General features: G+C 37.6%; 1 protein-coding gene across 1 annotated transcript; it reads right to left on the minus strand.

The window, feature by feature from the left end:
- Positions 1-4,127: 4,127 nt before the first annotated feature.
- Positions 4,128-15,717, minus strand: LOC121294467 (cellular retinoic acid-binding protein 1-like). The gene is made up of 4 exons (XM_041218179.1): positions 15,530-15,717; positions 12,522-12,700; positions 8,104-8,217; positions 4,128-4,511 (listed from the first exon to the last, which is right to left on the minus strand). The coding sequence occupies exons 1-4, from the start codon at positions 15,597-15,599 to the stop codon at positions 4,461-4,463; spliced, it is 414 nt and encodes a 137-aa protein (XP_041074113.1). The 5' UTR covers positions 15,600-15,717; the 3' UTR covers positions 4,128-4,460.
- Positions 15,718-16,314: the final 597 nt, after the last annotated feature.

Below are 16,314 nucleotides of genomic sequence, written 5' to 3' on the forward strand. Positions count from 1 at the left end.
ATGGCCCTTCCTTCCTGCCCCCAAACTTTCTAAATCTGTTGGTGTATGAATAAAATGCATTGTTTCAAATAAAGGGTCTCTTGATCAATGCAGAGCTCAAATCATACAGGCAATGTTAATGAAGATGGACTTCATACATCACAGACCACCACTGTTTGACGGTGCGTTTTTTTTTCTTGAGAAAGGCCAGTGTGTTTTCTGAACTGATACTCCATGCAAACAACTTAGAAAGATCACAATTATGATATTCAGCCTTTTTGGCTACGTTGATGAAATCATGTAAAACTGTCCATCATTAAATTAACAGGCCACTGGACATCACGCTCAAAGCATTGTTAGGCACTCAAGAGAAATTAATTCCTTCATAAAATATCAGGTCAAATGTAGATGAAGTTCTGACTTTACTTGGCAGCTTATAGTGTCAAACCGAGGCAACAGTGAATTGACATGGTGAGAGGCATGTTTTTCCCACTTCAGCATCTATAAACAGTTTTTGAAATTGTGCTAGCTAAGAAAGAGAACAGCAAGTGTCAGGAACAATGTGTTGCATATCTATCACTGTTTTTGTCCCTAAAAGTTTTAATAACTAAAAACATTTTCTCATGCCTCATTGCTTATAAAATTTCACTGTATTTTTATTTTGACTGTATGTTTCACTGTAATTTCCTCATTCACTTCCTCTGTTACAGGTAATAAGACCCCCTGTAGGTTATGGGAAGCATGGAACACATAATTGGAAATATCAATTACCTATAATTAAGATTTTGATTTTTCTGTACATTTTTCCCCAAAATACCGTAATAAATCAACTTTTAGGAGCATATTTGTCCCATCATTGCTCACCTGGTTCCTAGTAGCTGATTTTCAAGTTGCTCTTAAAGGACCTCAATGCTGGGTCTTAATGGTCTTCAATGATAACACAAAGAAACGCTGTCTACCCTCATCTCTTTTTAAGTCCTCTGGTCCTGGTTTCAGTGCTGCACTCCAGGTATTGGTTAGGGTTAACTTTGTCAGCTCCTTTAAATATTTTAAAGACTTTTTTGTTTTGTCAACACCAGTGCTGTTGTGTTCATAAAAAGTTTTAATGTGAATACAGTTGAATAAAGAAGGCTGTTTTAAATGCTTGGTTGTTGCATGAACAATCCACTGCAGAGCACCTGCACCTGAAACCTGCATGTGTTGAAGATCGGGGAGACGTTCCTGAGTAGTCTGGGTTCAATTTCTACATATTGTTACAGAGAAATGTGCTAAGTAGACTTGCATGCACTGTTAGATGCACTCATTTGTAATGTATTTAGGTCTGCCGCTGTTTAGATCAATTTAATATCAGACCTCATAATATTATTCCTGTGGTGCTGCGGGGGCTGGAACTCATTTCATGCGTGACATTTAAATGGATATCCTTCCTCATTATGAAACATTTCAACTGTTTCCCAGTAATGAGCAGGTTAGTTTGGTATCCGATGAAAATAAAAATGCTGTTTTGTTACATCCCATTTAAAATTTGTTTTACAATTATATGTCAAAATGGTTGCACATAATGTAATAGATCTGACAACAGCATAAGACACGTACTTACCTCTCGACTACAGAGCTTGCTCTTTGGTTTTGCCATATGTTTCTTTTTTATTCTGTTCCCTGTCGATGAGTTGAGGTGAAGTTAAAAGCTCTACAATCACGAATGCAGTTGAACCCAGCTCTTTTGCATAGTGGTTAAGACGCTTGCTTGCAGCGCGCGAAGTTGCCGGTTTGTGTTTTACGCAGCTTTTGTGTTTAAGGTATTCTAAAATTCATACTACAGTTAGAGTCCACAGTGACAGGTTAGAATGAGGTGATCAGCATAGTTACTCACAACTAGCACGTTTAGAGTTTAATGTAACAATCCTACCGATAAATAAAATGCAGTTTTCTTTTTATTTAGGTGCTATATGCTCATCCAGTAAATCCTTGTGTAAAAGGCAGTAACACACTCCTTGCAGTTCTCTAGGATGCAGTGCAGTTCACAGTCCAGTGTCAGTGCCAACTACCTTTCTCACTCACACCTCAACCATTCTGACCTTTATAGTAATACCTTGTTTACGCTCCAACCTGTGATGACAGGATCCCAACCTCACTACCAGATTCTGTACTACAAAGAAGCCAGGTGGTGTGGAGACAATGCCGTCACAGCACAGGTTGCAAAAGCATCAAAGCGTCAAATAAAAAAAAGTCATGAAACTTTCTGTGGCTTCGAGTTGTTTTTTTTTTTTGTTTTTTTTTTTAAACCAGGTAAATAGATTGCAGAGTGCTTTGTATTTTGTTCAACTGTGTTGCAGTGTATAATGGATCTCCTCCTAGCTGTTGGTGAGTTAATAATACTGACATCACCATAAGACATGTACTTGCCTCAGAGATCTTGATCTTTAGTTTAATGGTAAGAAGTTCTCCTTGAACCGTGAGGTTAGCGGTTTGCGCCCAACCTGTGCCTCTCCATTCAATTCAATAGGCTGAAATTCAAAGCAATTACAGCTGATTTGTGATTATGAAATATAATTATCTGTAGGTGGCCGCACAAGGGGATTGGGGATTAAAAATACATTATGAGGCTGTATAAATTCGGATTCCAAAAGGAAATCTTCTATTCCCTCCCCACTTCATATCAGAGTTCAATACAGCCGTCACTAAAGGACTGGGCTTCTTAAACACAAGCAGCACTTGTTCCATAGGGAGATCATGTACAAGCTGCCGAGATATGAAATAATTACAGTGGCCTCGCCACCCAAACAGACTGTCATTGTTCAATTGAAACACAGAGCTCAGTGTGAAGTCCCCGAACTGTGTCAGGAATGAAGTGTGCAAGTGGACTTCATTAAGAAGCAAGTCCCCTAAGTGTGTTTTAATGGGACTGGCATCGATCATGCTATACCTTATTCACTGAGCAGACCCTTCATTTTCAGCACTGCGTGCTGTTACTCACACTAAACTTCAAGCCAACTGGAAATCACGGATTTCTCCGGGGAGGAAATAGTCTTGTGGAAAAGTTTCCATCTGAATTGAAGTTTCACTTTATTTGTCTTTCCTGCACTTTGGATCTTAGGCACTTTATGCTACTTTATTAGGTTGGGGTCGGTGTTTTAATATGTGGTTTGATACGTGGTAGAAATCCACACTGCGTAAACTCTGGCACACTTTTTTGCTCACTGCCTATACTCAGTGTTTAAGTTACTAAATGTATTAATTTACGCTTGATGTCACAATCATCTGCAGCTGTCATCTTCCCATTCCATTCATTGATTCCTTCCAATTTCGCATAGTCTAATCAGTTTTTCATTTTCTAGTTCAGCTTTGCTAAACATTCCCTCATGATGGGATGTCGCCTTTAGCTCCTAAAAGTCCCAACTGGAAAAATGCAATGTGTTCAATTCTGTAAACGTGTTTGTTCTTGATTATGAATTCAGAGCACCATCGCTGTTTGTGTTTATGGGTTCAATGAGATGTTATTAATTGTCTTGTTGTGTCTTTTTGTCTTAATATACATTCTTTATGACCCAATTTCCGAACACAGACCATCCTTCACACCTCTCCTGTTTTGTCAACTATCCCCTAAACTTCAAACAACTTTAATACAAGGGTGTTGTTTATTTATTCCCACAACATCAGTAATATATAATATAGATATATATATATTATATAGTATATATTATATATATAGATCTATATATATATATATCCTAGAATACAAAATCCTAGGAATCTGTAGATTGCATTTGAATTCATTCAAACCCAACAACAGAATGACCAGCGAATTGTTTTATGCTGCATTGAGCACATGCAGAGCTTGATCTAAGGAATCTGGATTCAGCTGTTTAAACATACTTTTCAATACTTTATAAACAGAATATTGCACGAACAATTATCTTCATCCATGGATTAAGTCAGTACTCTTTGAACCTTCATGTGTGTCCTCTCTGAATTGTATTATTATTAATGTCAAATTCCTGACTGTAGAACTAAATGTATTTTGTGTTTATAAACAGTCAGCTATTCAAAAGTAATTTCATGTGACGTTGTATCCATTCACAGCCACTTTCATAAAGTAAGCAGCAAATTGAAATCTGCTTGCTAATACTTCACTAGTAAAAAATAAATAAAAGGAAGTGACATCAGAAAGAGTAGAGCCTTTTTAAATTTTGTAATGTGGAAGTATATCGCACAGTTCTATCATACAAAAAAAAAACAACACATTGCACAGAAAAATCACAATGAACCCAGGCTTGTGTTTAAAACTGCTATCACTCAACATTGCGGGCTTGGGAATGTTCCAATGATTACTCTTAATGGCTTTAAATACTGCCATTGCACAAAACAACAAAGTGTGTGTGTGTGTGGGGGGGGGGGGGGGTCAAACTGCTTGGGGTCTCTCCACAGAGTTTGCTTCTTGTAGTCCTGAACGTTGCCCATTCGACAATTCACTAGTGTCTTCACCCTCGTAAATAAATCCGTGTGCACACCACATCGTCCGCACCGAAGGTCTAAAACAAGAAGGGAAAAAACATTAGAGATCACACATGTGTCTTTATATGTCTACTTGTCAAATGAAAATAGGTACTTAAAGCTAAAGGCCACAAAGAATAAACAGCAATGGTGGATTGAAGGCATTTGTCACACTGAAAGGCTCAACAATTTCCACAGCAGCTCAAAGGTGTGCTGTTCTCTATCATTTAGCAGTTTCAGTCCTTATGCTGTTAATTTTCTTCAACCACTGTGACATTGGTCGTGTTGGCATAAAAAAAAAAAATCATACAAGGCTTGATTGCCAGACAGTCACATGTCGAGAGATACTAGACATCGCCTTCAGAGATTGTGTAAACCAGCCTTTCGTGCACGAAGAGCTGCCTTTTACAGTTCATGGAAATTATTTCAATGGGCTAAGTGTTCTTACAGGAACTGAAAAGTTTGATCCCATCACCCCAGTCCTTTCAGATTGACACTGGCTTCCTGTGAGTGGTTTCTGTTAAAGTTTGAAGTGCCTCTTGGGCAAAGCCCTGTCCTGTTGAGCTGATTGCTCCCTGCAGGCCTCTCATCCTCTGAGCTGTCAGATGGCTGTGTCTCAGTACTCCATCTTTTAAAAACAGGGCATTTTGCCAGCTTTGCCTCTTCAGCTTCATTCTAGCAAATAATAATTTAGGTCAGAGCTGAAGGCAAATCTGTTATATACAGTGCTTAACTGTCTCTTAAGAATTGTTTTCCTTTACCTGCTCACTAAGTGTTTTCATGAAAGGTGAAATAAATATGTTTTTGTTGTTATAGGAGGAGCACATCATGTGGCAACACAAACTACCAGATTTCAGAGGTTTGTGGTGATCCGTTTTCTTCTTTCTTTAGATCCCGAGTGACATGTAGCAGCTATAGGACTCGTCCTCTGAAAAAAGCTCCAGGAAAATCCATGACTACAGGAGTATCTACAGACATAATGAACACATCTACAACACTTCTAAGGTAATGTTCTAAACCTTTTAAATATTTACTTAACCTAATCTTATGATCATATAATACGTGTTTCACTTTCTCTAAACTTGAGGCCAATACAATATAAAACGTTTAAATTGCATTAGCCCTAAAATGAAAGAAAATTTCTTACCATTTATAAAAAAAATAAAAAATAAAAGCCATGTTCTCAACCCAGACCCGTTTTACATAGTGGAAGCCCAGGACACAACCCGGACCATTCTAACTTCCAGCAATAAAGAAACCTAAAGCAACCTAAATCTTAAAGGTATGAGTCCAACCCCTCTGTGGTGTCTAAATGTAGATTCTGCTGTAGTCGCTGATGTTCCCATAGCCTTTGCATTGAACGAATCCATAACCAGCAAACATGCAGCCAAACAGAACCCTGTGCCCTGCCAAGAGAGTTCCAACGCCAGGGAATATCACCATGGCACTGACCACCACTGGAAGAGCCGTGGGAGTTATTAGCATCTTCAGAATGTACGAGATGATTGTAAAAACCAGGAGAACAGAAAGGGTGCAACCAGTCAAAGGACATATAGCAAAGTTAGAGCTTGTTCACATGTATTTTAAAAGAGAAAAATATCTAGGAAGGATCAATTATGTATCAGAATAATAATTGTGAATCTGAAAAACACCCCTTAAGATGCAGCATCCCCAAATAAATACCATAGTACAATCCAAACAGTTTCCTATAGTATACTGCAGTCCATACTATAGTATATATTATAGAGTATTGTTTTGGGGATTGCACGTTAGTGTCTTTTTCTGTGGGTTTTCTGCTAGCTGTTAGCACCTCAGGTTATGACAGATTAATGCAGCATTCATGGAGGTATTAGGTATTCTTCATACCATAGTGTCAACTTCAGATAAACCATTACCAGCATGTTTCTCTGAGGGAATCACATTTATATTAGCCATCTGTCTTTCAGCAGTGCCAGGGGAGTCATTAGAGACAGAAGCAGCAGGACAGGATCAAGTCAGTACATTACACTCGCATCCAAACATGATCAATTAAGCACATTAACACACACAGGTCTGGCTCAGATAGAGCAACAGTAGAGTTTTAATGGACCCAAACGACTTAATGGGATCAGACAATACATTCTGACTGGAAGAAGCCCTAGAGGCGCAAGATAATTTAGCAGTCAGGTCCTTAAACTATACAGGTGGATGTTAATGTGAAATTGCATGGTTTAATACGAAGCCTAGTAAGAGGGAAAGTGTGGGGCAGATATTTTAAAACCACAGGCAGGGAAAATAGAGTTCATGTTTATGTCAAGATACTGGCTTGAGCTGTTGGTGGTATTACATTTCATTAAATCCAGTACTCACTAAATATCAATCCCTTAACATTGTGATATATGTTGAGGCTCCCCATGCTCTATATAAGCTAACAGCTGAAATGTCAGACCCTTTTTGAACACAGCTGGGCACAGCGTTCAATAACAGGTGGATTTATCTGAAATGAACACTTGCAAGCATTTAAGTTGGTGTTGACTGTAAAGTCTACACTTACTGCCTTTAGTTTATAAGAGTCCTTAATGAATTCACAATTTATTTAGGAAATTGTTTTTCGTCTACACAATCGCCTGCAGAAAAGCATTAATTTACCTTTGCTGTATCCCGTGTTGCCGGTGTCATGGAAATCTATTTGGGATAGTTTTATTCACACATCCTGAGAATGCATTTCTCAGCTTTTACCTGGCAGCATACGGCAGGAGAAAGAGAATTCCTCTTCTAGACACTGTATTGTATGCAGATCACTCTCCCCCTGGTTGAAGTGAGGGGTGTAGGGACAGAAAGCCTCATTGAAATAGAATGATCCCTCTACTGACAAATTCTACTGAGGAATTCAGAAATGATTCACTGGCTAACTTGTGATCCATGAAGTGTTCTAAAATATAAAACTTCAAATATGTTCAATGAGTTACTGTGGGGCTCAGACCCATTCTCAACCCACCTTTAGCACAGTAACTCCACGTGTGATCATTTATTAGTTCCATCACGCTGCAATACTGCGCAGGAGAGCAGTTTGGGGGCATGATGGGGCCCTACTTTGGTTTCCCATTTCTTATTCCATGATTTAATGCATTTTATTAGGGCTCATTTTACAGCAGGGTTAGAGGTCTGCACCACTGAAAGAATGCCTGTTTGTTCTGTATGCATTTTATATTGAGTGTGTTTTTAGAGATTTGGTAGCTTCCTGCTGCGATAAAAAAAGACATACAAAGTCTAGTATATGTAGCATTATCAATATTATTCTATAAGCTTTCCACACTACCTAAATAAGGCACATTTTCAAATTGTGATGATTGCATGAACAGAGTTTTAATATCTTTACATATCAGTCTTTGTGCGTCTTTTTTATGGAGCAGGAAACTACCAAGTCTTAAAAAACATACTCAACATACTTATGAAATAGGAGCGCCAATGGCAGCCTATTGAGAGATACACACATGCCATGCATATCTATTAGACTGTGTATTAACATGAAACTAAACTTCAGCAAATGGCTAATTGCTTATTAATGAAATAGTTATTCTGTAAATGATATCTATTTTGCTTGTGTTATTGCTTTGCATCAAGTCTGGGTAAATAACTAACAGATCTTACCAAGATCAGTTCGTCCCCCCTCAGCTCTCTTGTCCAGTACGTTTTGGGACCGTCACCATCAATAAGGGTCTGCTTACAATACATCTTATTCTCAGTCTCCCAGGTCGCCAGGCTCTGTGGACAATAAAATAATTCACTGAACATGGCAGCCCTTAAAGAGTAAGTAGCGGTGTACGTTTAAATGACTTTTACACTTACAACTTTAAAGTCTGTTTCAAAGCTATTTTCAAAATGTCTGCTCTAGTGCACTGATAGTGTATGAATTATTGCCCACATTGTCAAACAGAAAACAATCCACTTTGTGGTACGGAACAGAAAAGCCAGTGCACTGGTTGTTATTTTATTTTTTTTTAAATTATCGCTCTTCCTGCAGTGATTTCGAGGACAGATCTCAAACCCCAGTGCACTAGAGCAGACATTTTATGTTGTTTGCAATAATTCTCACTGGGTTCTGTTGTGCACATATTTAGTTATCATTTTTATCAAAATCTCAACGTGACTTTTCATCCCTGCTTAGCCCATATTCTCTACATTTAGACGAATAGAGTGGGTGACAAGTTGAAAAGTCACATTGTCACGGGAAGGCTGATCAGTCCTTGCATTTAGGATTCTATGGACAAGCATATCGCACCCTCAAAGCCAAAGATAGATTTCATGAAAAACGGCAAGAACATGCATAACCTGCTCCTGATGCTGTTAGTAGCAGACGCTGCCTATTTACTTCACAGAGAGAGACCAGAAGGATGGAGGAAGAGTGTATACTGCAACCAAAAGGAAATGTAAACAAACTGGACATCCAGCTAGGTCCAGTAAAATGTCAAGAATGAAACTAGGAAATAAGATAGTGAATATTCAAAGTTTTGAATATTGTATTACTGCAGGCACTGCAGAGACCTAGTGTTACCGACTGTACTGGGTAGTGTGGTAGTTCTTAGTGCAGATAGGGCTACATTTACTACTTGAGAATGTTTGGCAGCTGATGCTTTCGAATGAGAATAGTGTAAATATACATTTTTTATCACATTAAAAATATATGCAGCAAACTTTTGCCTTATTGTTGCACTACCTGTTACAGTACACTGGAACCAGGAGGCCGGTTTAGTTTCCTACCAGTAAATGAACACATAAAGCTGCACGGTTTCTTTAAAATGTCCTCAACAAAAAAGATACGAAATATCGCTCTGCCCAGTACAAGAAGGATACATTTCACATGTCTGTTGGTATTTTTTACATTTATTTATGTTTTTATTTTGTTTGATAATTCACTGATGTTGAAGATAGAATGCCTTTTAAAAGGTGGACATAAAAAACTAAATATTCTCCAATGTAGCATGTACTGTTTTTCCGGTAAGAATAAAATACAGACCTCAGTATGGGTTTTCTAACTTCCTATGTTAGTCCCGTGGCAGTGGTACATATGTGGGACACACGTGCTCCAGTCTTTGAAATGAACTCAGTTTTATCCCATCACTCAGTATTGAGTTAGTGTTGCCTATTTCATTCCCTTTTCTCACAGGACAGAGAGTCCGTGTTCCTATACAGATCTCCGTTTGATTTACAAGCGATACTAACACTGGGCCCTGGTCATAGAACTTTTTAAGGAATGTTTCATAAAGCACTGTTTTCTTTTCTTTTTTTCTTTTGTTTTTTTAAAGCTTATTTTGGTTAGACCATTTTAGAGATAGCTAGAATAATAGTCTGTAAAACTGTCCTTAAAGTCTGGGGTTTTGTGAATAGGGCCTAATGTGAAACTTCTTTTTTTTTTTTTGTATTATGATTGATGGAATCATTTGATAGTGTTTGATGGAATAAACAACTGCAATTGTTTTATATTTAAAGACCACATTTAACTTGATGCTTATATTTGCCTCCAATATTTAACATCCAGTAATAACAGGAATAATGTACACCCAACTGTAAATATTGGTTGTTATTCTTTAAATGTTTTTTGGTGACATATACATTTATCAATGTCATCAAAAACCTGTATATACAGTAGGGTGCATTGCATTTGTATAATAACTTTAAAAAAAAAATCTCTAGTTTCTCCAGTTTTTCCCAGAATTTTCTCGAATTTGAAAGCATTTTTCTTCCTTACCATAAATCCAAATAATTTGAAATCTGGAAGTCATTTAGCACAGCTGTTCTGAAGTAAAGTCTGTGAAGAGGTTTGTGTTAATTGACAACAGGTTGCACATGCAGTCTTATTATTTTTACAAGGGTTTCACAACTGTACATAATAAGGCTGGAACTCCTATAGTATATGCAGATGTACTTCTACTAATTAATAATAATAATAATAATAATAATAATAATAATAATAATAATAATAATAATAATAATAATAATAATAGTTTGGTGCTTCATGTATTAATTTGAAGCATTTCATTTTGAATTCTGAAACCCGGAGTGGTTTTATTTAGCTAAAGTCATTATATCAATCTGTTGCAGTTCCGAATTTAAAAACAGTTCCTCGTAGAACCTAAACCAAAAACAGTGTCCAAAATATTAACAAAATAAAAAAGGCCCCATCTGGATTGAAAATACGACATATCCTCCAAGTAGCCTGTAGACAACCTAAGATTTTAACTGCAACATTGATTCCACATGTAGAAGTCAGACATGATAACTGGAGCAGCCTTTGAATCCCAGGTATAGACGCAGGCCACCAGTACTGTATATGCACTGCCTCCCATCTCCCCAGACAAGAGCGGCAGTGACAAGGAAAGCATTCAACTCAACCCTCCAAAAAAGCCAAGCAAATTTTCTACTCTGATTTTTAGTAATAAGACAACAAACCCCTGCCCAAAAATAAAAAAATACTGAAGTTTATATAGAATTGTTAAAATTGTTCTCCAATGTTATTCCCAGCTTGTCTTCAACTGTTGAAAGGAAACAGTGCTAGTTGTATCATTTCTATCTGCTATGTCACCATATATTATACAAAAGAATATACAGCAGAACTGTACATACAAGGCTGTAATTCTATCAGGGATTTCTGGTGACATTGATAAGTGACTCAAGCTAGCGCTCTCATGGTTTATCAGAAACCCTTGATAGAATTACAGCCTTATGATGTACAGTTGGCTGTGCATTATTCCTTATATTATAAATCACAAATCCAAAATTGTACTCAGGTACTTCTATTAAACATAAACAGTTAAAAATCGTACTATACAAGGTTAAAGACAGCTTATGGTTGACTGTCAGGTAGTCTTTCTCAATTCCCAGGTCATTTCACTTCACAGTGTCTTTAGGTTAAAAACATGTCATTGGCTGCAGTGTCTGTTATTAGGGGGGTAACTGATAGACCGCTAAATGTTGATGGCGAGATGAAGCGTTGAAGAGCCTACCTCAGAGAAATCTTTCCGGATATGAAATACACAGCATTATTATTGGATTGATTTCCACTTCTGCCCTGAAGAAAACTGTCACATCAAAGAATGCACAAGTGGCTCCCTGCTGTTGAGAGCTGATTAGTTGTTTGTGAAGCTGTCTTCCGGTTGCTTTGTCAGATGGTTGTAATTGCAGGCTCATTCAAAAGTATAGTAATCATTTTGGGTTTGGCATGGTCAAGGCTAGTTAAATTTTGTGTCTTATTCTTACAAGCACGGGAAGCATGCAAGATTAAGATTTTCATTCAGCTGCAACCATTGCCTGTTATTCATAAATTAGGGTAGTATGGTAATTACATTTTCAATTTATCTTAAACATGTTTTAAATCAAATTTAGTATGACTTCCTTTCTCCTACGTCTTTTTTTCTTGGTCTACTTTTTGTTTGTTCACCCCCACAAAGGGGGGGCGGTACTGAACTGAACTGAACTGAATTAAGTTTCTGATGCCCAAAAGAGAGAATCAAAACATGAGTAGCAGTGATGCTGATCTTTTTAGCATGACTTTCTTAGCATGAAATATGGATCCACCCCTATTTTAGACTTTTGTTAGGTTCTTTAATGACAGTTTCACTGCAGTAGATGCTGTTTCATGCCCAGCCATTAGCCTGTTGTATATGTACTTCCACAGGTGACTTTACTTTGTAGTAAAAGTTATGTATGGACAGGTGTTGAAGATGAGAATAATAATCAAATTGGGCTCGCTCTTTTACCTTTAGCCCCTTATTGATGATGCAAAAAGCCTGGAAGCTTCTTGTAATGGTCTTTAGTAGAGAAACCTAGTAACTTATGCCCCTATCACTATTATAGTTCAGCTTTTTAAAGTTATTTGTTTATTTACCCAATAATCAGCCATGGTTTTTTTTGTCGTTCCTTTATTGAATAATAATAGAATGGCTGGCCTGCATAGGATGCAATAGGGCAGCAGTGTCTGGCTGTTGTATAATATGTAACAGCTAATACAAGATCATTCTGAATGCCCTTCTTAAAGGACTGGGTTGTTTTCCAGGGAGTGGTTCACTTACCCTGCACTTCCTGCCGTCCACGGTCTCCTCCTCGAACTCCACCCCGATCTGGAAGTTGATCTCGGTGGTTCGGACGGTGGTGGAGGTCTTAATGTAAAATTGTTTGTCGTTCTGTCTGATCTCCACATGGGGTTTGGAAGCTGCTGCCCCTGCCACCTTCCTCAGCATGGCGTTCACACCTGAATGTACACAGGAGTCACAATAATAATAATAATAATAATAATAATGAGGAGGAGGAGGAGGATTTAGAACTCTAATGCACCCACTGATTTGCTTTGATAAAGCTTGGTAAAGCAGAGGTGTATGGTAAAACATATTAAACACAGCAAACCTTTGTAAACCATGGTAAATGCACAGCATAACCACAAGAAATAAGGGTAACTTTTGGAGAAAATTGACCCTTTTATACCAGAAGGAACTGCACCAGTCTGTCTAGGTGTTTCAGATTCTACAATGCAAGAAATATACAGTTGTATTTATGAAATACAGTAACTAAGATACAAAATACTGGCACACTGCTTGCTATTTAAAGAAGTATTTTTATTTTCAATATTTATTTGAGCTTTTTTCCATAGAGAGAGCCACATGTTTTGGAGAACCGCCTTAAATTATTATTCAGCATGCAACTTCAGACACTGATGTAATCTACACATCCCTTGAGCTTTATTTATTTATATTCCCCCTTTACCATATTCAAGCTCTGTTCCTTTACACACTCCATAATGGGTACTGTGGCTAATTCAGGGGGTAATTAACCCTAAAATCATAATCCCTAGTGATAAACCAGACTGCACCAAATAGGTATCATGTTTAAGCATTCAGAATGTACTTTTTTAGTTTCTTTTTCTTTTAAAATCCAAAAACGGATGTGTGAAAATCATTCACTTCACGAAATTTGATTTGATTTAAAGTTGAATCCTTTTGCATATAACATTCAGTTACCTCTTTTGTCAAATAATGGTATGGAACGGTTACATGCGTTCATATGTGACATACACGTTTCATCTATGTTTCATATCCACATGGAAGAGAAATATATATCTGAATGTAAAATATGTAGCAATATATGAAACTGGCCCACTTAATATATTGACATGTATTCTGATTTTACGGGAGGTGGGCGTTGCTGCAGGTTAGTTCACTAGCATCCGAGTCCTGGGTTTGAATCTCGCTTGGGTCTCAGTAAAGAGTTCTCTGGTCTTATGTCGCCCCCTAGTGGACGGCAGCCGACATTACAAAACAATGGCTTGTCACTTTCATATGAGAGAGGCCCAGGACTGAGTTACAGGGAGTGCACTGGTGAGGTGCACTCGAGAACAGGATTGGACATATAGGGGTAAAGGGGCAATGGCACCTCCTTATAAGAAACAAGAACAGGTAGGGGGTGTTGATCATATTATAAAAGGGTTTTCTAGTGCTATGTTGGAGACCCATTGTTATGGTTGCTGTACCGCCTTATACAGAGAATGAAAGTGCTTGTGTAAAGGCATTATGGGTTGAATGACAGCCATAGCTATACTGTTGTATAACTTGTTTTGCTTTATAAAGGGCACTGTACTAAGGATTTATACAGCATAAGAAGTTCAGTTTCAATAGCTATTGATTGATTGGAAAAATCGCAGGAGCCCTTGGGCAGTCCCACTTGCAGTAAATTTGAAATAATGCAGGGAGAAGCTTGCGTGGTGTTTGTGAGCACTCTTCCAGTGCAGTGTGATTATCTATGTATATCTCCTTATCTGTCTTTACATTAGAGGTTACCTGCTGTTCCAAGCTTCTGAAAGAATCCAAGTAATTCATCTTTCACAGTGTCTCTCTTTCATATTGACTTGAGAGCTTCACTCCCTATTGTTTTATATTCCCTTCTCTTGACACTTTGAACGCCATTCATCATCCACCCGGCGGGCACTTTCTAAATGTTTCCATCTGTCCAGGTCTGAACCAGAAATCGGGAGAATGTCCCTGCTGCCCACTAGACATTAGCTTTGTGTCTCCTTTTTTTTTTTCTCACACCCTATAGAGACACAGTTTTGGGCAGCGCCTATCCAGCCAGCCATAAGAGATATTCACACACTAAACTGCCTTTTTAGTACTGTACCTCATGGCATTCATTTAGACATTCAGCCACAGTCAAATCTTATGGGGTACAGTCCATTCTCATCTTTTATTGATTACAAAATGTGCCGCTTGTAAGTGTTGAAAAAATGTGGCATGCTGAATTTCATTTGGTCTTGAGCTGTAGAATTTAAAACCTTTCCATTTGACTGTTTTAGCCTCAGGAGTGTGATTATATACCTTTTAATATTGCTTTACTCTATATCTAAGCAGTATAATTTTGGCTTATTTAGTGGCTTTTTTTCTAGGCACTTGAGTTTTAATATAAAGGAATATAAATGTCCTGACCTACGAGTAGCGTATGTTCTCTGAAAAACAAGACTGGGTTCTTAAAATGAGCAACACTGTATTTGTGTTGGTTACCATATGTAATTGCCTTTTTTTAACAACACATTATGTGAAACCACTTAATAAATATTGCACTTGCAAATGTCCTTGGTAGGTCTTTAAATATAAGTCAAATATTTTTCAATCAAAATTTCATTCTATATCATCATTATTGTAACTATTTATTGATCTAAAATAAACATTTTCAACACATCAGTTTTATTCATCATATATTTTCCATCTTAGATAAAGACCAAAATCTTGATGATAACACCTGGGCAATGTCCAACAAATGTATTAGTATTAAATAAGTTTAATCTTCTTAGTTAGCTGTCTATGTAATATACACAGTACCTCTGCTACTCCATTCATTTTATACATAGAAACCATCCTTTATAACTTTGAAATTGAATGCAAACTTATTATATTGCATAGAAATTAGGAATACATGTATACATCACAGTAGGGACAACCAATGATTTTAAATGATAGCATTTTAAACATGCAGTGTTGATGCACACTGCCTCTACACACATATGCAATCATTTTAGCAGATGAAAATGACTTACCAAGAGCTTTAAGAAGTTCATCGAAATTCTCACTGCTCTTCATTTTCCAGGTTCCGGCAAAGTTGGGCATTTTGAAAGCTGAGTTGTATTTGTGAGCTTGAGGCTGGACTTGTGGATGTGAGGTTTATAATGAACCTGCTTCTGACTGCTCTGCTCTCTGGGTCTGCCCCTCTCCCTCGCTGCCTCTGTCTCATCTGTGCCACTAGTTATAGCAAATGTCTTAGTCTGAGTCACAAAGTTCCCTCCCCCTGCAAGCCCTGTCCAATTATATAAACAAAGCCCTGGCTAAAGATACTGCACAGTGAAAGAAGCAGGCAGAATCCCTCAGTGTGTTCTCATTCTTTAACCCCTTCCTGCACAGAAGCTGTCACTAATAATGAATTAGGGATAGTTCTTGATGTATTTGTTCGTGTCAAACTGTCACATGTGTTTCTAAAAATTTGTGTCTGATCGCCTTACTCTGGGTTATGACTGAGGGGGTTTCCTGGTAAATAATAAATAAATAAATAAATAAATAAGGAGACACCACCTTTACAACAAGACTGTTCAACAAATGGCTGTAGATTCATATATGGCTTATTGAGCTCCAAAATGTTTTGATTGAGGTGAAGTATCCCATTTAGATCTCATTACAAACCTGATTAGGAAAGTATATGAAGAGAAAACCACTCTCTTGCGAGGGCAATGTGAGTTTTGTAAAAGCAAAGGGACCGATGTCCCTAAACTACACATAGGAACATGAAAACACAAGAACCACTTGCCCCTACTAAGAGGATATCATTTAA

This window comes from Polyodon spathula, chromosome 19 (assembly GCF_017654505.1).
Source record: "Polyodon spathula isolate WHYD16114869_AA chromosome 19, ASM1765450v1, whole genome shotgun sequence".
In the NCBI taxonomy this organism is placed as follows: Eukaryota; Metazoa; Chordata; class Actinopteri; order Acipenseriformes; family Polyodontidae; genus Polyodon; species Polyodon spathula.

Coding starts and splice junctions, on each gene's coding strand:
- LOC121294467 (XM_041218179.1), bottom strand. CDS start 15,599: ATGCCCAACTTTGCCGGAACCTGGAAAATGAAGAGCAGTGAGAATTTC. Junction 8,218..12,521: donor TGGACGGCAGGAAGTGCAGG/GTAAGTGAACCA, acceptor TATTGTCCACAG/AGCCTGGCGACCTGGGAGAC. Junction 4,512..8,103: donor GGGGGGACGAACTGATCTTG/GTAAGATCTGTT, acceptor TTCTTGTTTTAG/ACCTTCGGTGCGGACGATGT.